The following is a 26158-nucleotide window of genomic DNA, read 5'->3' on the forward strand; positions in this document are numbered from 1 at the left end:
TCACACACGAGGAAGACATTCTTATAAAACTGAACTGAGACAAACTGGTATCCCGGCGAATCCTGAAAGACGTCTGACGCAACAAAGTTTAAAACAGGACAGGGCTGTCCATAATAGATCAAGGTAAGAGTGCAAAGCTCAATACAAACGTGCAATTTTGTGCAATAGCGAGTAAGATTGTAAGAGTCTGCCCTTTGTTATGTAGACAAGCGGCGTAGACAGTGCTTTAATCTATCACATGTTGTGACATTAGCTCTAGATTAAAGCGCTCCACTGCATCACCAGCAGCTGATTTTATACAGTTTCCTTATTTCAGAGAACACGTTTAAAGGACAAATACCTAAACCCGTTTATGTTAAACACTGAGCATGGCCACTAAAGCAGTCACCTCCGTGTCCCCAAAGATACAGAGACTCTGCTTTGTTCAAACCATAAAGAGTCACCACATTTTGCCACAAACTGCACTTCAGATTCTCCAACATGGCAGCTGAGCAGACCACATGCTGCGCTTTAGTATTAACGCACTAAATACTCAATTAGATTAAAGGATATCGACCCGGTTAGCAACCTACAGACAACGCAGTCATGTTATTTATGCTTTAGAAATTGTAAACCAAACCAGAAACGATGCCACATCAGGCAGTAAGAGCGACTTAAATCAGATAAATTTAGCAGGTAGTTTTTGACATCCTCCGCTGGTCTAACACAATGGAGAGACCCTGCCCCTCCAGCCTATGCTCTCAGCATACACAGGTCTGCCTTTAGGCATCTGCAGCAGCTGTTCAATATTTACATCATGACTTACTGTGAAGACAAACAGCCTGATTCACCCACACCAACTGAATTGTGTGTATATTTGTTGTGGATGCACAGAAAAGCATTTGCTTTGAGCAGCAGTCTCATATTGAATCAGTGCCACTTTATGCAGTGTTAACTACCTACACAATGCTGCCATAGAGCTCATAGGAAATAAACAACAAAATGTATCCCATCAGCTCCCTCACGTTAGCTCGGAATTTCCCTCAAGGATCAATTAAGGCAGACTACAGAATCTAAAACAGAAAGTCAATTTACCTTTTGACTCCGTAGGCCATGTTCAGCAGATTGTCCAACCTTAAAAAAAGCAAAACACCAACAGACAAATTAATTTTATAAGAAAAACTTTTCAGGAAGCTGATGAGTTTTGACAGGATGACAAAGATGAGTAATGGGTCTGATACCACGATTAAAGTCTGCTGTTCCACTTAAATTTTCCCAGTCATCCTTCACAACACAGCCAACAGGAGACTTGCAGTTCATACAGAAAAAGGGTCAATTAGGCTGACAGGGTGGCAGCTTTAACAACCACTGACATCAATCAGCACACTGAAAATTAACACATTTTTTGGACTAACTTGCACAATTTGTTCATTCATTGCTCATCTCATTTCCACATTTGCCAAACATCTGTTTAAACCCGATTGTGTGGTAGGCCTACGTCTGCAACATGCCGCAAAGTCAAGAATGTAATAATGGGGATGATATATTCTGCCCAGAGTACCGACGAGCTCCGACACAGAATATTTTCACGATACTGCCAGTGAGACAATTTAAATGCTAATATCCAAAAACCTCAGAGGGTCAACAAAATCAGCTTCACTAGCAGCATTATACTTTTTTGGTGTGCCCCTTTTACCTGAAGCGTTGTGCCTGCTGTGCGAGGGGTCCTGGGTACCTTCGATTGGGTGACTGATAGAGCTGGGACAGCAGCGCCTGGCTGGTCTTTTGGCTCGGGTTGTTTGCAAACTTGACTGTAATGGGTTCGGTGGCACCAGGCGGCTTCTGACAGTTCAGACCCTTGATGGCCTCCTCAGCCTCAACTCGCCGGTCAAAACGAATGAAGCCAACTCCTCTGGAAACACCTGAGAGAGCCCAGTAACTCCAGATTAGTCATACTGAGCTTCACCCGACTGTCAAAACATGACCTAATGATCAGCCTTTTAAGTAGACTCGTTTAATGCCAATATGCCTTTTTATTCCCCTCCAATATGACTTTACCATTTTACCCAGTAGTACAGTGAACTGCTTTCAAGGTCTGTCACTACACTGTAAAGTAATTTCTTACTCCAGTTTTAAAAGCATGACCTTACAGCATGCGTGACCACAAACATGTGCTTTTTTATATTTGTATGTATTAACAGTGAAGTGCGTTCCACGTCTGGAAATTCATTAAATAACACAACATACACACACAGGAGGAGGACATACATCAGCAGTGACATGTATTTATGGACATCTATGAAGTAAACTTTATATATAACTAGGCTGGTAGCAGTTTAACAGCTGTAATTTCTCTGTAAAGTGACATTTTACTGCCTGTTATTAGCAGCTGAACATTAGGAAAAAGCTACATTATGTTAGCACAGATGTAGAAAAACTGATGACGCAGGTACTTGGTCTTTGACACACTCTAGAGACACAAGCTAATTATTCATATTTAGTTATTCGTTTAACTCAGTGATTCCCAGCCTTAATCTTACATATGGTTGATTAGCAATTTATAGGCGACAGCACATTTAATTGGTTTAATAACACTTTCTCCTGTACATTGATTTGAGAGGATTTAAGTTGAGGTGGGCTCCATGTGATTTAATGGCTTTTAAGTGGGCTGCATCACTCTTGACTTGCTGCTTCGACTTATTTACCCTCTTAATGCCCTGTTGGGACACCAGTGCATGTCATTCCCCTCGGTCACATATGTGACTGCTGCCTGCCAATGAGCGCAGTCTTTGCCAGTATTGGTCAATCAGGCCAGCCTCCCATGTCATTTGTGTAAGAAGTTTTTGCTGCACATTTTGCTACTTTTACATTTTTAGCTCATTAACACATTTCTGTTATTTCTATTCATAAAAAAGTTGCAGGTTGCAGAAAGACTGAGCTGGGTTATTAATACTAAGGTAAGACCATTGAATCCTCAAGGAACAAGTGGTTTTATGTTTGAAAACTATGAAAACAGCCATTCCCATAACACACGCCAGAAGGAATAAGCTTCAGCAGTGGGACAGAACCACTGGGAAATGTCCCAGTGAAAGATTCTGTTTATCAGTGTTTCATAAGGCTTCTGCTTGACAGCTGAGGAAAGGAGAATATAACTGCTCTAAATGCATTTCATTTCTTGCCATAAAACAGGTATCGCATGTACACCTTGGGAATGGAAAGAGAAAAGGGAGTAAGTGCAGGCAGGAGGGAGAAATTATGACGCATCGAGTCCTGCTACTTTATACTCAATTTTATATTCCATCTATGCATATTTATGAGCACGTCTGGTGGAAAATTGCATTTTTGGGAACCTCATAGCAACACCTCTGATGCATTTCTCAGTCCTGGTTGTGTCATTTTGCTGGCAGTCAGGAGGGAAATGGAGGATGGGCGTGACAGAGTGAAGATGGAACAAAGACGAGGGGAAGCTGTCATGCTGTACTCACCAGTCACCTGGTCCACCAGAATGCGTGAGGTAATAATGCGTCCGTACTGAGAGAAGAGCTGCTCCAGTTCCTTCTGAGTCATAGTTTTTGGCAGGCCACTGACGTATAAATTTGCATCTCTGATGGAGGCGGAGCTTGGACGCGCATAGGAAACCTACAAGTGGAAACAGTTGTTGACCTCAGTATATTACAGCCAGTTTACGCACAAGCAGGTTAGACCATCCATCACCTTTGATTCTTATCTCCGAACAGAGGCTGTAACGGAGTCATAGCGGAGAGAATATAAACTAACTCACGTGTGAGTGAACTTGCAGGCCACACACAGAACTGCATCACATGATAAACTAAATACACCGTCTTCTGTAGACTACATTACTGTGTAGGGCATCTCCTAACATCATAGCCAGCAGACATCAAGCCTGCCAGTGTTTGTAAAACCATCTGTATTCCAACTTTAACCATCACGTGATAACACAGTGAGACCACAAACCAGACATTCAATACAGACCGTCGGCTACGTTTGAAAATGTCCCAAAATGAGCTCAACTTTTCCCATCCTTAACCCGAGGGACCCCATTAATGCAGGTGAAAGGAAATCAGGGCTTTGCAAAAAAAAAAAGAAAAAGGAAAAAAAGAAGTGGTGTACACAAACTGCAGTGACTCGATGTGTTTGTAACATATTAGTTAATATAAAGGATGTAAGTGTTAGCAGCTGGGTTTTAGCAACATTAGGGTGGTGCATTGCCGGTTTCTGCTGCTGTCTTCCTCAGTGCAAACCTAAACACTAAAACATTTTTATTATTATTAATTGGACACTGACAAACCAGCCTGTCCACAAAGAGTTTAACCTGTCACATTTTGTCCCTCAACTCCCTGACAATTTAAATGTCAGGCCCATCAAGAAAGCTCATCTTTCAAAATAAAACAAAATTTTAAAAAACCCCAAAGTGTTAAAAATCGCTCTACACAGCAACGTGGCTGCCTCTTTACCTTCATCTGAACTACTCTAGAGGTTTTGTTGCCTCTGAATTCAGATTACATCAGAAAAATCTCCAGCAACAGGCTAGAATAAATATGGGGCGCAAACAAACATCCATCCAGAAACCCAGACAAGTAATAGCAAAGAGAGGTAGACTCAATCCTCTACCAGGTCATGTGGATCAATACATCATTACACCCCTCAGCAGTCAAATTCATTTTTCTCCATGCACCATCTCATTTTCGGTTATGTCGAGATTTGTCTGATAATCTGCAGGAACCAAAGCAGCCGAAATTTTCAGAGCTGATGTGATAAGAAGTGTTGGAGGATGGTTTTGTGGAAGAGAATTGAGAGAATCAGACAAAGAAAGAACAGAGTGTGTGAGTGTGTTCCCCCTAGCGTCACACTCATCTTTATTCCTCTGCCATCATTTTATGGGAATAAATAAAGGTCAAGTGACCACACCTCAAAATCTGCCGTGTACCACCGGTGAAGAGTAGAGTGATAACAGTAAAAGCTAAAGCCCCCTGCCCAGCCTCCTCCATAGTCTAACCTTCACACTTTATTTAATGCTAATATTTGCAAAGTATATTCCCCCACTTCACTGGGTTTATTTGCACTTCTGACAGGGCAGCTAGAGAGTTTCGGATGTGTGATGCATAAGGCAATGTTACCATGTTCTACTTTCAGGGGTATGAACTGAGACAGGCAGCGACATGAGAAAGATGGGCTCCGATTTGTGGAATTGAAGCGGTATGGCTCACAACACTACATCTTCCGCTGTCATGACATGCCACATCTGCACAATATTGAAGTGTTAAAAACAGAAATAATCAAGCGTACAGCTTACAAATTTGGTGCTATTCAAACATCAATTTTCTATTACAAAATATGTTTTTGCCCACAGAAATTCTCTAATAGCTTTCTTCCTGATATGAGAAGGCTAGCTCCTCGTAAGGCCAGCACAAAAAAAAGAAAAAAAAAGTATCACATCTAATAGTCTGACTCCACCATCCACAAATCCTGCAGCACTATATGAAGCAAATGAGTTTCTCCACCAGCACATTGAGTGCTACATTGCCTGATGAATGCTAATGGCAGCCACCTCCCTGTAAAGACATACAGCAGCGCTACAGCACATGCAACCATAGAAACAGTTCTGCTCTACTAGAGGCCCAAGCAAAGCCGCCTGTGCCCAGATTAACAATAGGCTCCCTTTACACCCCACACTGCTCCAGCCTCATTATGTCTCGACTCCAACCTACAGAGCCAGACATAACCGGTAAGACATTTTTATTTATTTTTTCAAACCTGTCAAAAAGGATAACATATGATGTCTTACCTTGATGGTTTTGGTCTGAAGTCTCAAGCCATTTAAGGTATTGATGGCCTTTTCTGCATCCTTTGGGTCCACATAATTCACAAATCCATAGCCTAGGCTCTGCCCTGCAATCACAATATAAATAAAATTAATGTGACATGAAATTTAAGACAAATGTGTGCAAAAACAGGTCTTTTTAGAATCAGCAGAATTAGCATAAATGTGGTTTTACCCCCTCCCCAAACAATCTCATATCTGGCACAGCACAGAGGTCAAACCATTTCCTACAAATCTCAGGAAATTTACCACAGGTTGTAAACAAACTAAACACGCTCTTTGACAAACAGGTTTTAAATTAAAAATGACAAGCAATTGCTCTGCTTTCACACCAACTCATCTACGACAGAGCGAAGTAGCCGAGGCTCAATGTCTTCCCCTCCCGCTGCAGTTTATCTCTAAAATGTACAATAGATTGACACCCACTCACTATGTGCACAGAGGCAATTCAATTTCCTCCACCCACATCCTGGGTTTCTCTGCAATTTCACTGCCGGTCAAGTTCACCATCTCGAGCAGTTTCACCATATTAATGCAGCACATATATAAACAAGCTGAATAGTATCGGAAAGTTTTGGGAAATTAAAAATAATTTAAATCTCTGACAGTGAGGCTCATGACACCATTAACCTGCACTTTGATTAGTTATATTAAAGCAATGATTGCGGCAGAAGTTCTTCCTGCAGTAGCAGATTTTTTCTCTTCAATATAGACTTTTCTCCATCTCTCGGGTGCCCCTAATTAAATGCACGTAAAACTAGACTTTCTATTCTTTCAGTGATATATTAACTCACTCCATGCTTCAAACTGCCAAAAATATATACATTTTTTCCTACCGCCCAAAAAAGCTCTCATTGAGACATTCATGTCTAGTACACAATACTGTAACAGACACCGTCACATCTGTGCACCACTGCACAGGTGATAAGCGGAATTTAAAGTAATCTGTCAATTTAAATTTTAGATATTAAATGACTGTCCCCATTCATGCAAGTATTTTGTAATGAGAATGGACACATTTATCTCAGCATTTATCTGGTGATGCTTTCTTGCACCAGTAAGTTGTCCTTGTTGATGCATCGCTACAGTGAATAGCTGTATGAACCCATTCCTTACTACTCTGCACGGTTCAAAGACTGAAATCCCACTGCTGGTTAGTTATAGGATTATTACTGTTATGATATTAAGATATTTAGTCATATAATCAAGCATAACAATTTAATAATAAATGCATTTTCAACTGATAAATGTCCCTGATCTTTGGGTTTCTGTGTTGCACCTAAACAGGCTGAACTGTAACTCAGAGCACACTAAATTTTGTTTACAATAATTAAACATCCAACTATGAAATATCTCGAGACTGCTTTTCTACGCAGCTGAACTCCCTATATACTCCCATACCGCTTTTAATCCATCTCACTGCTTGATCACAGCAGAACAAGCAGTGACTCACCAAGTTCATAAACTTAATTTCACCTCCAGGTCAGGGAACATTATCGCCAGGAGAAATATGCCAAGTCTTTGAAATGAGCTGGTGAAATGAAACATCTACTTGAGCCCTGAGGGCAAAATGCTTGCTGTACAATGTTCCCCTACAGACGCTCTATACGAGCATGCAAAGCTTTTGTGACACCTTCCTATGGAGTGTCTAACATCCATCGCATCCACTGTAAAGACAAGAGGCCCTTTAACAAACAACTTGTTGGCTTTCAGCTGTCATTAAAGGAGCAGCAGAGACATGCTGAGAAGCACTTTCAGAGAGCTGCACCCAGCTTCCAGTACAGACCTACTGCTATCCATAGTGGGAGGAAAATGACACAGACTAAGCTGCTTTCTGCAGCAGCAGCCAAAGCGTGAACATTTAAAGCAAAGAGGAAGCATGCATCTCTCTCTGGTGATTACTCAACATCTGATGTAGCAGCAGCGCACAGATGTAGGCTGGCTTAAATCCATTGCCAAAGGGCCAAGGGAGAGACAAAAGCAACAGAGTCTGGAGGGGATACGAGAATCATTCCTGAGAAACAACCGAGGTTCTGAATAACATTAAGGGTATTTTATTAAGCACCAATTCAAGCTCCCTTAAAGGGGTAAAAAGCACTACTTTAAAAGCTTATTTTCAAATCAAAAGTGCAGCTTCTATATTAAATTTAACTTGTACATTGATAGAAACTAGAGCTCAATAGTGGGGATTAATGCCCTTTTCAGAGCTTTAATTTGCTTAAGGCAGGGCTGTTTATGCAAATGCACACAGTTACCTATAATTTACCTTCCTTAAGCATGCTCTTTGACATGCATCTTCTGCCAGCTGGAGAGCCAAGAATTCACCGTCTCCAGCTGGCTGCATTTCTACTTCAACAAAAATAAATATAATTACAAAATAGCCACACTGATCTTTTAGAGTTTGCAGCAACAGACTTCATCTAAGCACTGATTCACTAAAGAGCCTGCTGCAACTGTCACTCAGTTTTATTCATAGTGACAATCACAACGGTCGCCTCAAAACACTTTGTGTTTCAAGGTAAAAACCCTGCAATGTTAAAGAGTGAGAATCCTAACAAGTTCCCCATGAGCCAAAACCTGATGATGGTAGGGTGAAAAAGCTGGAGAAACCAGTTTAAGGGAGATTGGAAAGGAGAGGAGAGGAGAGAACCACACAGCACAGAGAGACGAGCACAACAAGCACTGGAGAAGGAAGACAAAGTAGTGTCATGTAAACGCAGAGGGAGTGAAGAGAGGCGGGTGAAGGAGAAACACTGAGTGCATCGTGAGAAATCCCCCAGCAGCCTGAACCTATAGCAGCTTAACTATGGATGCAATGGTTCGGGGTCAAATGAAACATCCTTAACTGAAAGTTTTATGAAAAAGGAAAGTTTGAAGCCCAATCTTAAAAGCAGAGAGAGGGAGCGTGTCTCCTGAATCCAAATGGGAGCTGGTTCCATATACAGGCTCTGCCTCCCATTGTACTTGAGGAAAACTGAGAACCACAAGTGAGTCACCGTGCTTCCATCTCAGTCGAGTCCCACCATAGAAGAAGAAAAATAAATCTCTCCAAGATACACCTGTACATGCTATGGTTAAATGCATGTAGTGTTTACTTCAGGTTATATTGGTAAACATGTAAAAAAGTCCTGTCCCGGCACAGTACCGTGTTGAACTCCCTCAGCAACCTAAATCCATAAATACAACTCAAGCCGGTGCAACACATTTCCTTTAATAACATGTTTTTAAATCTCTGTAGTAAATGTTGTGAACTGTACTGAATATTACACTGAGGTCGAAGGAGGACAAAGACTAGAACACCATCAGACAATCATCCATCTGTGCTGCTTTGCACTCTGACTCGAAATCATTGCTCTGCAGATGATCACTCAGCTGTTTTACGTGTTTAAAAATGAAGGCTGGAGATCAGTCTATAGTTAGCTGGATCAAGCAAGGGTTTTAATTGTTTAATTACAGCTACCTGAAAAGGCTGTGCTAATTAGTGTTTTAAAGGTAAACTGACCATATTTAAAAACCACAGCATTAGCTAATGGCAAGACTTCTTTGAACAGAGTCTAATAAGCATGTCAAAAGTTTGGAAGAGGCACTTTAGTCTGTTCAGAGAAATCAAGTTCTGTTATCTTTTAACGTCAAAATTCAAACTATATGCAAGGATTCAGTGTACTTAATGGACACAGAACGTCTATTTGTACAAAATATTTCACACACACACACACACCCACCCACCCACCCACACCCACACACACACCAATCTAGTGGAAAAGATATAAAACCAACATTTAAGAGCGCAAATCATCAAGCTCAAAGCACCTGGATCAAGACTAACGTCTATTTACGTCTTGTTTGAAGTGAAAATTACCCATACTAAAAGAAAAGACGAGGCAACATACAGGTTCATGTCTTGTCACCCAAAACAAAACTCGTCCACAGAGCGCTTCTATCGTTTCCTGAATCAAAGCCTACATTTCAGCTGCGGCATGCATGAATCAGGACCTCGTAGTACTTAAATCGTTTTCACACAGGGGCAGGCTGATTTCAAACAACACGTTTCATTTAGTGCCTCGCTCGGAAAATTAGTTTGAGTGTTGCGTTCACACTAGCTCGCCTAAATATGCAACCTATCAAACGTTGTTTATGTTCAATCACCCAAGTAGGCTGTGCTGTACACTGATTTTAAACAGGGATCACTTGTCAAGTCAACGCAACCCATTTCACACATTATTAAATACATTTATTTTATGCATGGCTACACGAGGGCATTTATCCCAGGCAAGACTAATAATTTTTCATCATCACTGCATGTAAATAGTTTAAATTCAATAAATAAATAATAAGACCCCCCCCCCCCCCTCCGTCTTCTATGCCCACAAGTACCATCCTGGGTTTGTGGTCTACTCTTTGCTATCATTTGTTTACACCAATGAAATATAACCTCTCTGATTTAAACATCTGTTGTGGCAGTCCAAAGAATCAGCTCTACAAATACAGCTATAACAGAAATGCTTTTTAGAGAAAGCATAAGAGAATGCAGCTGGTGTAGTTGGAGGCAGCGAGAGACAATTTAGCTCGACATAGTTTGAGGATTTGACAGCATTTTTAAAAATGAAGCAGTAACTTTTGGGAATAGTAGCAACCCTGCAAAGACAGACCTGTGAATAATGATCAGGTATACACAGGAACTGAAATATTAACATGAATATTTCAAAGTGGGTGGGTGTACAGTTGACATGTTAATTTAATGTAGGTCAGAGTCACAGGATCTAAAGTCACTGCATCCCTCAGCCACCCCTCTCTCAGCCTCAAGCATCATTTCAAGGAAAAGCTCTGCTCGCTCTCTCCGCTGACTGTTGATTCAGAAGAAAATGCAAACAAAACAAATGGATTTTCATCTCAGGTAGAGAGACAGGCTGAAAGGTCTCCATAACCTTAACCACAAACAGCTAGTAGTGAGAATCCTGCAGCCTCGACCATTATCTAGCTGCTCATGTCACATAGACCGTGTCACTGTGTCTCTGCCAGCTGCATTCCTCCCATTAAAAACCTGAAATCATTTGCAAATTGCCCACCTACCCAAATACTGTACACTGAACAGGATGTTCCCACAGGGAGTTTTCTGAAAATGCCATTTCCCTACTGGCTCTAGTAGAAACCAACACATCAAAGCAGTTACAGGAACACTTTAACTGTACTTCAGGCCTCGATGAATGACAGCGAGGTTGAAAATCTTTAATGACACTGTGCAATTTTTTTAAATGACACAACTGTCAGTGGAACGCAAAAAACAACCCTTTGAGCACCGGATTCAAAAATGAATGTTAATATTGCTCAAATGTTCCCTTTTTGCCGACTGTATAATCAAACAGTATGTATGCTCAATGATTTTCAGAATTAAGGTCTTTCTTTGTTGGTGTCTATTTTAAAAAGAAGGGGAAAAACTCACTGTGCATGCAACACAAAAGCCTACGGCACAAACAGGCCGACCATTTGTTCAAAATCTATATTAACCTGAAAAGAAAATCTAAATAGTCTAAATAGAAAAAATGCACCAATGCAAAAAAACAACAAAATAATAATGCACACATAGGTGGTTCTGCAATCATTAACCAGCGTAAGCAATGCAAACAGTTGTTACCTGTGATTTTGTCTCGAACTAGTTTACAGGACTCAATTTCTCCGATGCTCCCAAACAAACTCTTCAGTTCCTCCTGGGTCATGTTCTGAGGCAGATAGTTGACTATCAAGTTAGTTTTACTGTCCTCTACGCTCCCTGACTCTACAGGTGAAGAGCAGTTGTTTGTGATAGCTGAAGGACCGTTGCTTGTGTTGTTGCAAGTGGGCCCATTGGATAGCTGTGTTTCCATGGCAGCAATTACCTGCTAAAGAGACAGAAAGAAAAAAAAATCAAAACTAAATGCAAATGAAACAAAAAGCATCATAAAACCAGCAGTTAAAAAAGGACGCTCTTCACACAGTAAACACTGTTTCAGTGGAATAACAACCACTGGTGAAATTTAAAGATTAAAGAAAAAAACAGTGGTAATCATTTAATGCAGCACAGCATTACAGGTAATTAACCCAACAAAAATAAAATAAAGAAACCCCACACTGCAAGCTGTCAATGTCAAGAGTTTGCCACCACAGAAGAAACTGAGTACAGGTTTTAATCATGTCAATTTAACTTTAGCTCAGGTATGAGGACAAATGTTAGATTTTAGCAATATAACCACCAAAAATACTGGAAGTTGAGATTGGACCCCTCCATATTTGTTTAATTACTCTGATATTTGTTATTGTTGCTTTTATGAGAAAACAGGAGACGCCCTGTGCAATAAGGCAATCTATTAATCTGCCATATGCACAACAACTGAGGTGAGAATATTAAAAATTATCTTTCCAGGATTTTAAACTTCCTACTGCAGTAGCAACATTTCATTCACCAAAATTAGAAAATGCCAAGCCTACAGAAGCCCAAAACCTGCAGCCATCAGTACGCTAGCATCGGGGAACAGGCCAAAACGATGCGTAATCAGTTAAGGCAACCAGCAGCACGTTAATGTATGAAGAGTCATCCTTAATTAACAGATTCACCAGAAAGCAGAGCGATGTAGTCACACCACTATTATTCTCACTTTAAATTATCGTCACACAGAGTACAAGGCTATAATTTTAAAAGCAGTGATGCTATAAGTTAAATACAGAGTAGACAGGGGCAGTAGAGAGTTTTAGACCATACCAATACAGTGAGACATTAAACATGGGAGCTTTTCATACAAACTGCAAAAAGGTGCCTACATTTAATACGTAAATTGATTTAGATTCAATGTTATAATACAAGAACTATCATTGGTATGGCCTGAGCACTGAGACAAAGAGCCCTTCTGGACAAATAATTTCCAAAAATAAAAATAAAAGTGCCACAGACCCCAGTCCAAGGCTCAGGCGCCCACGAACCACTTCTAAGCAGAGAAGCCACATCGCACAGTCTGACTGCCATGTTAGTTTGGAGTTGCCGTCTGAAAATGTGGACACAAAAAGTACTTCATGTTAGATCAACAACAACAAAAGCAACAGTCAGAGATGATCACATGTCAGCGTTTGGGGGGGGTAAAAAGGAGGCCATTTTTCTCCCTCCCCTTTTTTCGAACTGGCTGTCCATGCAGATTGGTGAAAACCAAGAAGAAGCAAAAGGCAATGTTTCACTTGGTCACAATTCATCTACAGTAAGGAGAGAAAAGCAAAACCGAGAAGTGTAGAGTGTTCAGTCTACAGAGCAACCTGGCCACAACGGGGACAATAAGCATGAGGAATGGGAATTTGTATAATGGATGAGTGCGCTATACAAAGATGCTCACCAAGACCGCAAAGCACAAGTTAATTTGTCTAAGACTGCTAAGCCAACACATTCCTGCATTTTTTTTTTAAAAACTCCAGGCGCACATAAGTAATAAAAGTGGAAACATCCAGGGTGAAATAATCTACATGTTTACTTTGTCTTAACATACCTGTTCTTAAAAAGTAGTTCATCAAGGTGACATGCAGAGCCCAAATGCGTAGTAGTGCATTCAAAAGACTGACTAACAGTGCGGCAAAGACACTTACAACTAAAAATTAAAGACAAATGAGGCAAAAACAATCCAAGCCACAGAAGTTACATTTTAAAGTCCATCAAGACGCAGTATGCCAAATATCAGCAACACATGTGGCCATGTGACCCATGTCTACATTCCTATATACACACACACACACACACACACACAATATTTAGACACAAACAAAAGCTCCAATAATAATGTACATAATACAACAATCCAACAAGACATTTATAGCAGTGCAAACTGACTTTAGTTTAATTCACACCATTAAAAATACCTCTGTTAGCATCAAAGATCACACATTTACAGCGGGGCCACCTCTGATAACTTTACAGGCCACAAAGCTGCATAAGGACATTTTTCCATGTTGTGTATAATATGGTAAAATATTGTGAAATTAAAGTTGGAGACAACAGATTCTTTTGGCTAATTTTGAAAAACATTAAGTAAACGTAACAGATGACAGCTCCTCATTCGTGAATTTGTTTGTTGCATCAAATGAAAATCGGCCTGCGAGCATTCTCATGCCAATTGATTTTCTCCACTCATGGAATGAAAATAGTGCTGCGATTGTCACATGGACAGGTACAAACTAATCCAATTTCTTAGTGGCGAGCTTGTGAAGCCACACGTCAATATGCCATTAGTGTTTCACCATACTTCTAAGCATGAACTCAGTCTACAATTTAATGTCCAAATTTTGTAGTAAAGTTAATATATTAAATCTTACTTTTTCATGTGTCCTTTTATAATAAAATGCATATTATTCATGTAAACAGCTGCTTTTAAGAACTATTGGCATCTTTAATGTTTCTTTTTGCCTCAACACTGCCACAACACTGAGCTGAAGGGAATAGCTGTGTCACATGATCAGTGTTGAAGTAGAATAAGGTGATGATTCACCCTATAAAACTGCTTATGGCTTATAATTACAGCTCCTTTAGTCCTTTCTGCTCTGGTTTTCTGATATGTAGATAGCCATCCATCAGTGTCACAAGAGTTTGGTATATGAACAGGGTGCCGAGATGATGGAGGGGGAAATTAAATATTCGTTTAAGAGTAGTAGTTAGGAAGGGTTTATATCATCCACAATGTACTTCTATTTGCACAAGAGACAGAATACCCATGCAACAATGCAACACCTGTCCAAATGATGTGTATTATTGTTCACTGCCCTAAATGACTTTGAAGGTCTGGTTATTACAGCATCTTCTGATGTAGAAATGGTCTGAATATTATTAATTATCCTACCAGCTAATGAGCTAGATTATAGTAAACAAACTTTTTATTTTTTTAAACCGGTGTAAGCATGAACTAGTGCACCATTCAGCAACAAACATGGAATAAACTACATGAAACTTAAGTGGTGGACAGATCAGTATTTTCCTACATTCAATTTTATTTTTTTCTAAATTGAAAGACTATTCAGTCCATCGTCTGAATCCAACTCAAACAGTGGTTCTGATTTGAGGGGACCCTAAAAGCAGTCTCAGGTATTAGATGTTCAGCATTTACAGCTTGTACATGAAGCCTCCTGGCAGTAACTTTACACTGAGATCTTTGAGAATTAGATTCTTTAAAGGAGGTTAGTGTGTCCATCAAGTCTCTAGATTTATTACCAGAGGAAGGTCTTACATGGGTCTAAAGAGGCAAAACAAAGGAAGAACAAAAAAAATACATACACAACACTGATTATGTACACAAATACACATGGACAAATTGCAGCAACAGCCCAATGTCAGTCACATCAAACAGCTGTAGAACTGCTGTGGACTCTCAATTAGAAAATAATTATGACCTCAGTCTATCCAAGTGTGAAAACCTGGAGGTGTACTGTGAATGTGTTATTAGTGCGACTGCTTGACTAAAAATGACAATGTTCATGGACAGTGTTATTTATGGGGGTTTTAAGTATATCGCTGTGTCTCTTCGTGTACAGAGCAGAGATCTTCTATAGTGACAATATTCAGGATACAAATCAACCTGACCTTTGAATATGTCGGCTACATGTTAATTTGACTTTCAGGCAGTTGCTTTCCCTCAGTTGTTGGGCAATTACTTTGCTACCAGCTAACTAAAGTCAGAATGACAAGACAGTAAAATCTAGACAACAGTCAGCTGTGCTTGAGCAGTGAAGTCTGTGAGCACCTCCTCAGAACGGGGCATTATCAGCTGAATTTAAAATGATCCTGTGTCACGCACAATATGCTCATCCCATTGTTTCCAGATATTTGGCAGATCATAATCCATGTGTAAAATCGTGTGATGCACAGTTTACTCAGAGCAAATGAATACAATGCAGTCGCAGCCTCACTTGCAGTTTCATAACCACGCACAGTGACTGGCTTTTTCTGTCTTCAGGCCAGTGATAACTCTGTCATTAGATGTTGTCATTTCTGCATCAAATGTTTATATTTCAATTTTATGCCACAGGCTGGACAAAAGAAAAAAAACTGTCTAACATTTTGGGTGATTAACTTAACGGGTATCAATTTTTATTATCAAAAAAAAATATTATCAATTATACTCCACTAAACAAACGCAAAATCTCTTTTAGAGAGACTTGTGAGGATGATGATAAAGATTTAATATCTTAAACTGAAAGTTACACACTCAGTTCAACACCGCTTTTAGCTTGGCCAAGACATTTGTGCATTCATGTTGATTTTAACGTTGCATTGCACAAGTGCAAATAAATGAGTCATTTGATTTGCTGGCATGTCCCAAAACCAAGGTCGAAACCACTCGCTGCGTAACCCAAGCAAAAATAGAAAACACAGCAAATTGCTTTTACCAACATGACCCATTACCACAGATGCATTTCACTTAGGAGAAAAACCTCAGCAGACCGTGACAGACGATGAACCGAAGGCCGAGGAGACTCATTTATACAGTGTGATTTTGAAGTGCACAATAGGCCATATGGTTTCCAACAAAGATGCACCCCATTGCAAATCTCTTTGCAGATTTGTGTTTTAGAGTTTGATAATTAAAGGGACCGGTTAATGATTTATTTTTATTTATTTTATCGCTACATATAAGGTGTTTTTATAAGTTAAAACAGTCAAGGTGACAATAAGCCCAACATCATTAGCTTACTGGAGTGCAGTAAGTCTAAAACGAAATTATTCCCCAATGCTTAAGGTTACTCAGGCAAGCTTACAATACACTGGAGGAAACCCCAAACCATGACTAAAGGCATCAGCCTTCACTTTATTTCATGAATAATAACTACTGCCGGAGACGTCACAGGTTAACTTCGCTTGCTCTTGTGGACACTGCATATTTCAGGCACAGCATGTGAAAAACCAAGTTAGAGTCCATGATGATTTTTTTTAAATCTCCACAAAGTTTCAAAACTAAGACTGACATGCAAAAAGCACATTCCAGTTATCCATCTCAGAATATTTCCCATTAATTTTTTACCTTGAATGTTTTAATTATTGCGCTTCAGCAATGATGCAAATGTATAAACTCACTTCCAGCACATTCGTAAATGATTAAACTTCTGAGGTTCACAAACTGTTAATTGATCACAGAGCACACAGGGTCAAATATAGAAGTCACCAGGATGACTAAGGTGGCGAATTTCACTGGCTGACTGTGCAGATCCAACCTCTCCCAGAGGGTGAGACTGCACTGAGCAGAGGCACCGCCCCTCACAGAAGGGAGAGGGGTTTGCTGGATGAGTGTAAAGTTTATTTACAGTTTAATCATCAAATATTGATCAATAAATTATTTTTTTAAAGCTTTGAGATATACATTTGCAGTCAAAGTTTAAATTCAGTTTAAACAACAGTTCTAAGGACCCTAAATAATACAGAGAAACACTGAAGATTTTGTTAAAGACGACCAGTAATCGACTGCGTCATTGCTTAGCTGTTTTTCAGCCAGGATGCTTAGCTGTTTTTCAGCCAGGATGCTTAGCTGTTTTTCAGCCAGGATTCTCAGCCTGTGTCGTTTGCTGTGCCGACTTTCCTGATGAGCTCTACTAGTTTTGTTCTAATAAACTCTTAATCATAAATGGAATTCAGCATGTCCTATTTTAACACTTTGCGCATCACTCTGTAATTATACCTCCAAAATGCTAGTTGGCAGAGTTACTGAAACTACTATTGTGACTGAAACAGAGGGGATGATGTGGGAGGTAAATTTAATGAATGCTGTACAACAGTTATTTTACTAAAAGAGAAGCTGCTGAACCAAATGAGCCCAAAAATGGTGGCAGAGATGCAAAACCCAGGAACCTGCAGATGGTTACAGTGGCCTATTAGTGGTTTTTGCATTAGCGTTATGAAGGAGCCCACAATAACAATAATAACAACAACAGCTTACTACAAATTATATTTTGTTCTGTTGCACAAAATCAGCTGCTACTTGTTAACATCCAGGTGTGCACGTTATTCTGCAGCATGAGCTGATATGACATAATGCACTCCGATGGAGTTAGGAGCATCACAACATCAACTTAAACTGAGATTTTAGAGTACTATTCATACTGCGGCTCATTTTTAACATGGGCGTATTTATTAAAAAAAACAAAAACACAATGGTCATTGACATGAGGGATTCAAATCATCATTCATTTAATGAAGCAAAAATAATTCTGCATCATGATGTTACTGTCCAAGTTTTACTCTTACTCACATACCTGATTTTCAATAATTATACATTCGCTCAAATAGGAAGTCTGATTAGCCGGAGATCTAAACTATTTTTGCATCATTAAAATCCCTTTTAACCTGTTATTGTGTTACTAAAGATATGTAAAACATTGATACACAAAATAGTGACAGCATTAGCATTGTGTGCAGTACTGTGGGGACTTGGCAGGTTTCAGGGCCAAACACTGCAGGTAGTCAAACTGCAGGCCAGTGTATACAGCGCTACCTATTGCTTACCTGCTCTTCATTAGTGTTCACCTAAAATAATATTTTTCCACTTGTCTACTGTAGAACAACGGCAGCTTAAGAACCAATGACTAAAAGGTTCTGTTTTTGTTATTGTCAAAAGTGAAACCATTTGGGAACTGCAAAACTTTTGCCGTTTTGTTAACGTGACAAAGGGCACACAAGCATCCTTGTGCCCTTTAATTTAATTTACCAAAAATTGCATTTGTAATTTAGTTAGCTGCTCTACAAACTGGCTCCCCACACGCACAGTAACAGAAAAACAGGCCCACAGGAGAACATATTGTTGTTAAAGAAATTGACTTACTTCAATCTCATTTTATGTTTCACCTTTTATTCTAAGTACAATGCACAAACACTGGCTACTGTCCCACTTGAGATACTGCCACAAGGCAGAAATATTTCATTAGATAAACACTTGGAACACGAAGCCTGGCAAGATGCCGCTCCCCAAAAATTTCAGTCAAGGCTTTCACTGTGTGCAGCCAGCCAGCAGCTTCCTCTTAGAGCAGAGCATCTTGTTCCCCTAGAGGCTTTGCCTCACAATTTTCGTCAGAAACCAGGCCCAGATAAAGACCACAAGGTTCTTTTTTGTTTTCCCATCATTGCTAAGCTAAACCCATTCACCTCCACAATTTTACCCCACTGAGCAGGCTGCCTTTTAGGACTCATTAAAGTGTAGCGTGTTTAGTTAGTGGGACTTTCAGATCCCACAGCCTTCTCGCAAGGGGAAAAAAAAGGCTCTGCGCACAGCGCTGCTATGAGAAAAATACAGATTTCCAATTCAAATACTGTGAGTGCTTTTTTACTAGCGTCACTATGGCACAATGTAAAAAGTAGGATAATACTGGCAAGACTTGCTTTGTTGACCACCATTAACTTTTGGACAAAAGTCACATTTACTGACTGATCGCGTTTAAAGTGGCTAAACAGAAGAGCTAAAACAGTTTAAAGCTGTTAATTTCATGAAAAGTGATTTTGCTTCATTTTCCCTGACAATGATGAATAAAATAAACTCAAACATCAGTGTCATCCATGGGCCAAACTGTTGTAAGCATCAGTATCAACCCAGAATTTAGCAGTCATTCGATCCCTTGTAGAAAGTACAGGGGCTTTCAAAATGTTGTCACAAAGATGCAGGGAGTTACCTGAGGTAGTAAACTTTTGTTTCTAAGCCATTTGTCATTCTATAACCTCTGAAGCTGGTAGTGCTGGCTCTGTTTTAGCAGCTCACTGATTGTGCTAATTAATTACATAGAAAAGTGACTGAGTGGGTGTTCAGCAGCAAGATTTCACAGCTGATCAAATTCCACTGAGATACAGCTGAAAAATCAACTACTATTGAATCAATCTCAGCATTTCCCCTCTTTACTGCAGCTTTAAAGGGTGGAGGAGCAGCTCATCCTCACACCCATCCTCACATCCCACCCACCTCACCCCAATGGGTACAACAGAAGTTATACCTGCATCTTAAAACCAATTGACACCTATTGATAATTTAAAATCGTTAAATAACCTAACACAAGTAGCTGTGTGTCTTTGGACTGTGGGAAGAAGGCAAGGTACGCCATGCTAGCGCTGCGTCAAACTGTCGAGGATGTACCTCGCCTTTTGTGCTATAGCAGCTGAGAATGGGCTCCAGCCCTCCCATAACCTTAAATTGAGTAAACCCAAGAAGATGGACAGATGTAAATTTATAAAGAAAAGCGTTTGTACACTCCTAGGATCCAATATCACAATTTTCTGTCAGGTTTCCATTTTACATCACAGCAAATTTTTGGGGAGTGAAGTTCAGACAATTAGCAAAGTGCTGTTAGCAACATTCGTGAAATATGTGTGAAGCTTTTATACCTCCATTTTCCAAATTTTTATTCAACAGATTGTTCCTTACAAGAAGACCATTTTGATAGGGCTGGGCTATATCATACCGTTCACGATAATACAGGTGTAATGTTGGGCAACGATAGGAAAATGAAATATCGCGATAGAATATGGGTAAAACGTGCATGCGCAGTGCCTTTGTTTACATACGCACATGGCGGCGACGCAGAATGAGAAGAGCAAAAGTGGATCGTTGAATGAAACGGATGAACCAGAATTGGTTTGTATAAATGCTGCAACTTCAGTGGTGTGGAACTGGTTTAGCTTTCATCCGTCAGATACACAACAAAGCACTATTTTTGGTAGCGCATGCTAGCGGGCCATCGTTATTACCGTGTTTTTTGGAAAATACGGCACACTTAAAATCAATCCTTTGATTTTTCTGAAAATCAACAGTGCCCCTTATAATCCCGTGTGCCTTATGTATGAATTCTGGTTGTGTTTACTGACCTCGAAACAATTGTATGTGGTACACGGCGCTCGAAAATCTGTTAAATGTTTCAGTGCGACTTTGCTAAGCTACGAAGCCGCACCGCCAGTGTTTTGTCTCGTGTCAATTATATCATCAGTTATATCGTTATCGCAAATTGTCAAATATATATCGTGATAAATATTTTTGGTCATATCGCCCTGCTCTACATTTTGATATTTTTGGTAGGATTTTTCTTGACAGACTACTGAAGAACACCACAGCTTTCAGTTCTAAATTTAAATTAATCACACACACAAGTCATAACGGAAACTTGAAGATATCCAGGCTTTTGAGAGGACCTACACTTTAAATGGCCACTACTGAACATACTACATTTTGTTCACTGCATAAACAAGAATCTTAACATTTACCAGTGTTTTTTCTTTAATTAAACCTCTTAATTAATTAAACTTCCTAAAATTAGCAAAGTTTTAATCTCAGTCATTAAATACTACTTCAAATACAATAAGACTGCTATGAGAAAACATTCATCGGGGAAAAACAAGCCAAATAAACCCTCGTGATTTTGACAAGAGGCAGTTTAGTACAGATCTGGCTGACCATAGAATTTCTTCAACTTGAACATGAAGCCAACATTTAGATCGGCATGTACTGATGTGACACTGAGCACTTAAAATGAGGAGGCACGAATCTCTGCTACGAACTCCACAGAGGATTAAATTTACCAAGTATGCGTGACAAGCTGCAGAGTAAAGAACTCCAGAGTGCACACACTGACATGCACAACCTGTCCTTGAAAACTAAAAGCACACAAGTAACGGTTCAAAATATCACAGCTGAAAACATAGATGAGACTAGTCTACCCACACACCAGAAGTACAAAGGATAAGGCTATAAAAGAAAATGCTGGAGAAAAGGAAAAGGTTAGTCTACTTGTACCTGGATGAGAAAATGTAGATGTTTTATTCAACTATTTTTATTTATTGGTTAGGTATTAGATGACCTGGAAAAAAATAAAAATCAAGTAATTTGTTTTCTTATGTGGGAATACTGTACGCTGCATCTCAGCTTGGGTGTTTGACATCCCTCTCACTCGCAGCAGTAATCCTCACGTCTCAGTTCACCTCACCAATGCCAACCTAGCAACTTTCTCCCTTATAATCAACAGCATACATCTATATTTAAAAAATAAATAAATAAAACATGCAGCGACTTCTAAGTCCCAGCTCTCTGTGTGTTTTGGGTTAGGTGAAGCAGCTGTTTGCACATGCGCAGCATTATTCATGTGGTTTGTTACTCAGAGGCTGTATGGTCCTTGACAAAAAGAATATAGCCAAAAACATCACCTACCAAATTAAGCACATACATGCATTTTACTACTTGGACATATTGCCCCTGGTCTACTTATTTCCTTGAAATCCAATCAATTTTGCTGATAAATTAACACTGTCACCTCACAGCCCAACATGATCACTCCAGCCTCTTGTCCTGCTCCGTAGTCCACATCTCAAAAAACTGCAGTGCTGCATTATGTCTTTGCTGTGTGTGTTCTTACTGGCAAACCAGCTTTCAATGCAGTTTAACTTAAGGATAAGGAGGGGAAGCATCTTTATAGGTGAACTTTTATTACTTCTGTAATGATTGTCCTAAGGTTGAGAAAAGGGTATTTATGCAGCATTTTCCCCATGCCAGCCAGAGCATGTCACAGTAATACTGAAATGTGACGCAACTGAGTTATAATTGGCAGTGTGCCTCCAAGATTACAAGCGCACAATTTCTCACCAACACTTTTTGAAAAAGTCAATAATCCTGCAATCTCAGAAGAAAACGTTATTTGAAAAATGCAGAATTTGGCTGAAATAAAATTCAGTTGGGTTCATATTGCTCAAAAGACTGCAACACATGTTCATCAGTATTGACTTATTCAGAAATCCTAACCAGAGGCATTTTTATATTTCATGCTCTGTGCTGCTTGGGAGCTAGAGTACAAACATCAATATGTCGATGCTTATGATTCTTCATATTTGCCAGTCTGTTATTACTATCTTTAGGTATGAAATTAGGAAAAAAAAAAGATAGCTGACGTGCAGCCGTACAATAAAAGCAGTACAATAAAACATTTATACAAGGTACAGATTACCATTTGACTCTTTAATTTAGTTTTACAATTTTATAATTGTTGAACGAGTGGAATTAGTCTAACCTCCTGTAACAAAATATACAGTACTATAATAGGACTATCTGCCATTATATTTTAAAGTGTGCAAGTCATTATTAAGGAAAAACTGTTCCTGTGCTCCAAGAATAATCCACCATGATACTTGTAAATTAAAGAAAAACCACACACATACTAGTGAGACTGCTGAAATCCAAGTCGGTACTTAAAACCACTAAGAGTAAAAAAACAAAACACTTTAATTAAACAAAAATCCTTCATGAATCCAGTTCACCAATATCCAAATCACACGTCTAACACAAAACCAGGCATATTTCCACCACCAGAAACAGGCCTGCAGACAATACAGTTAAATTACATAAAGCACTCAACACACACAAAAACCCCACCTACTGTATCCAGGCCTGACAAAGCAGTAACAGGGTTCAAGGACAATGCATTGCTGATCTCCAGTAATGACCTGCACATACTGGGGAGGGCCACCCTGTGGCCAACACACAGTAAGTGCAAAAGCCACAGAGCCTTAGCCTGTCTCAGCAGCAAGGGGGGTTGTAATGGGGGGGCGTTAGGCAACGAAGTCATGGAAGGGGGATGGGACGGACATTTAAGGAGGACAAAGAGGGCAAAATTGCTTTTCTCCTCAAAGCTACACGCTGTATACTAACCCAGTTCTGACAGCAGCACACATCGCCGTGCAGAGCACAGTGATATGTGGCCTTTGGAAGTTCACTCACTGTCCTGCATTTTAGTCACTCTGTCAGCAGCCTTTATTTAGAAAGGCAGACGTGGGGGCTCAATAATACATAAAGACAACCGCTCTTATCTCTTGTCCTCAGGAAGGCTGCTGAAGCTGTGGACGTTGCACGAACAGAGAGGAAGGGGAAAAATGCCTAAAAGCAGCAGCTATCTTTTACATACCTATGATTAGATCTGCCGTGACACTTCATCTGAATTAATATCCCCTGAGCGGTGTTCAACACCACTGATATCAGAAAAATTAAGTGCAATCACTGTGCAGCGAACAGTGTTCTTACAGCCAGTACAACTAAGAACAAAATAAAACGCAGCATGATTGGGGAGAAGCATTTCTGTTAGAGAAATTATGAATTCCCCCCCACAGCGTTTCATTATTTTGTAGTACTGCATTTATTCGGATGCCCAGACAAAAAGCAGCATAGACAACTGATTTTTCATCTGTTAATCGCATATAAGGTTTAATAATCACTAAGGACCTCCTTTTTATAAAATAAAATAAAAAATTTTAAAAAGGAAAACAAAAAAAAAAACAAAAACTGAAAGCTTCAAGATGTCACTTTCCTTTTGACTATTCCCCTAGCCACAGATGTCCTGCATTTCTGGTAAATTACCCGGTCAGGCTCTTAGCTGCTGACTCCATGATATGTAATCTTTTCGTGACCTCACAGCTGAAGGTTACTCACCACGATGCCTGTGGCTTCGACAGATTCACTCAATCAATATTCAAGGCCGTACAAAGTACAGAGTGAAAACGCATTTGCCGCAATTCCAAGTCTTAACAGGTCAAGCTTACAAAGACAAAATTACCAGGCTCTTTACTTTGACCGGCGTATCACCCAAAAATAATCCAAGGTTTACTAGCAATGAGATCAGGCAATAATTTAATCACTCTGAAAATACATAGGACTCCTTACAGCTAGCAATTTGCCTGTGTAAAAAAAATATACTTATATTATTATAAGTCACTTAGATACGGAAAAAAATCCCAAAAACAATGGGTGACGGGGGTTACGTTTTTAGGCTTTGTGTGTTTATAGGCAAAGGTCACTGTTAAAACCAACTGAACTTAAATTCCTGTTAGTAAAGCATTTCTACAGTGAAGTGAAGCCATCTCACCGGGAACAAGTGAACGCAACCCAGTGATGTTAGGTTAATTTGTGACACCTGTGGCGGTGCTGAAACCCAGCTCATCCAATTAAAGACCGTGACTACTTACAGATTACGCTACGAAAGAAAGCGGTTAGAGGTGGAGCGTTTAATCCGGGTGAAACTTCCATTTTCTGCTAATTGTGGTTTAGCCGAGCGGGTTTAGCTAACACAACCTCTGCCAGTGATGGAGGGGCTTTAGAGCGTCTTTTTTTTTTTGGTCACACAATTTTATTTTGTAGACCAAACTAATTAGGTTACCCCACTAACTTAAGAAGCTTTAAGGTTAGGTTACAAGAGGCAAAGTTTACTCAAGTCAAAACTACTTCTAATGGCGCTCAGCTAGCATGTCTGGCCTAGCTAACAGCTCTGACCCCTTTTTACAGTTAGTATTTCTTTGTTTTTAAGCACGCTAACACTTTGACTTGTCTTACCTTGATGTGTTGAATCGGCGTCGCGGGAATTTATTGCGGTACAACCTGCAGACATCAAACTTGGTCACAGTCTTTGCGCAGCAGAATAAAGAGCGGTGGCGGGAACCCAGCCACCCTAAATAAACTAATCAGACTTTTGGCCAATCAGCGCAGACCCACCCTCTCTATACCGGAAATAGACGATTAATTGATTTGCTGCAGGTGTAGGCTGCTGCTTTAAACAGCGCTCAGCACAGAGGAGAATTACAACTAAGAAATAGCGACAGCTCCAAAATAAAATAAAACCAAATAAACAAAAACAACATTGTGCCACTAGGGTTCTTTGTAGGGTAATCAGCTAATTTTAACAGAGAGCCTTTTCCAGCGATGACGTGAACATAAACATTTTATATATATTTTAAGTTTTCAGCATCTCCATTGTTATCCATGCAGAGCAAACATATGGGCATGGAATTTATATATAGGTGGCCTATATTTAAAGACAAAAAAGGGCAAAAGACAGGAATGCTGACAAAGGTTAGGATCGCTTTGGGTTTTTGTGTTTGTTTTTTCTAAAAAATTGGGACGAGTAGCTAAGCTCCTGTATTCTTCACAAATAAGCGCTGCATGGAAATTCAAAAATAGCATAGGAATATGCATGTGATAGCAGAACTTCATCCGGCAACTCTTAAGTAGCACAACACCCGGCTGCACTTAACCTATATAGCATTGGTCTTTTTGCAGTTACGCTGCATCTTAAACCTTACAGACCATCTTACGATTAAATTAGAAAGACAGAAAAAAAATAAAGCCACCACTCATTAATTTTAAATCTCATTTGTATTTGGACCCGCTTTTTTCTCTTTTATAATTTAGAGCTTAAATAAAATCGCAAGTTTTTATATTAATGAAAGAGCTCAAGTCTAAGATCAAACAGCTTAAATTTTGTTAGTTTGTTTACTGGCTCCATCATGTATCCAGTAATATTAATTTCTATATGTAACATCAGTCTAATACACCCCACATTTCT

General features: G+C 39.6%; 1 protein-coding gene across 5 annotated transcripts in view; it reads right to left on the reverse strand.

The window, feature by feature from the left end:
* Positions 1-26158, reverse strand: part of elavl2 (ELAV like RNA binding protein 2) — a 30771-nt gene that overhangs the window by 3441 nt on the left and 1172 nt on the right. Inside the window, exons 1-7 of one of the 5 annotated variants that reach the window (XM_085451355.1) lie at positions 25150-25209; positions 12744-12834; positions 11454-11697; positions 5786-5889; positions 3465-3618; positions 1676-1901; positions 1075-1113 (exon numbers count right to left, since the gene is read on the reverse strand). In XM_085451355.1, coding sequence (XP_085307481.1) covers positions 1075-1113; positions 1676-1901; positions 3465-3618; positions 5786-5889; positions 11454-11697; positions 12744-12815 — 839 coding nt within the window. In that variant the 5' untranslated portion in view covers positions 12816-12834; positions 25150-25209. Of the gene's footprint in view, positions 1-1074; positions 1114-1675; positions 1902-3464; positions 3619-5785; positions 5890-11453; positions 11698-12743; positions 12835-25149; positions 25210-26158 lie in introns of those variants that run through there. The other 4 variants (XM_085451357.1, XM_085451354.1, XM_085451359.1 and 1 more) reach the window with 4 other exon arrangements.

The sequence above is a fragment of the Copadichromis virginalis genome, linkage group LG3 (genome assembly GCF_057382275.1).
Source record: "Copadichromis virginalis isolate Kocher_CV1m ecotype Utaka linkage group LG3, C_Virginalis_male_GT1.1, whole genome shotgun sequence".
Classification (NCBI taxonomy): Eukaryota; Metazoa; Chordata; class Actinopteri; order Cichliformes; family Cichlidae; genus Copadichromis; species Copadichromis virginalis.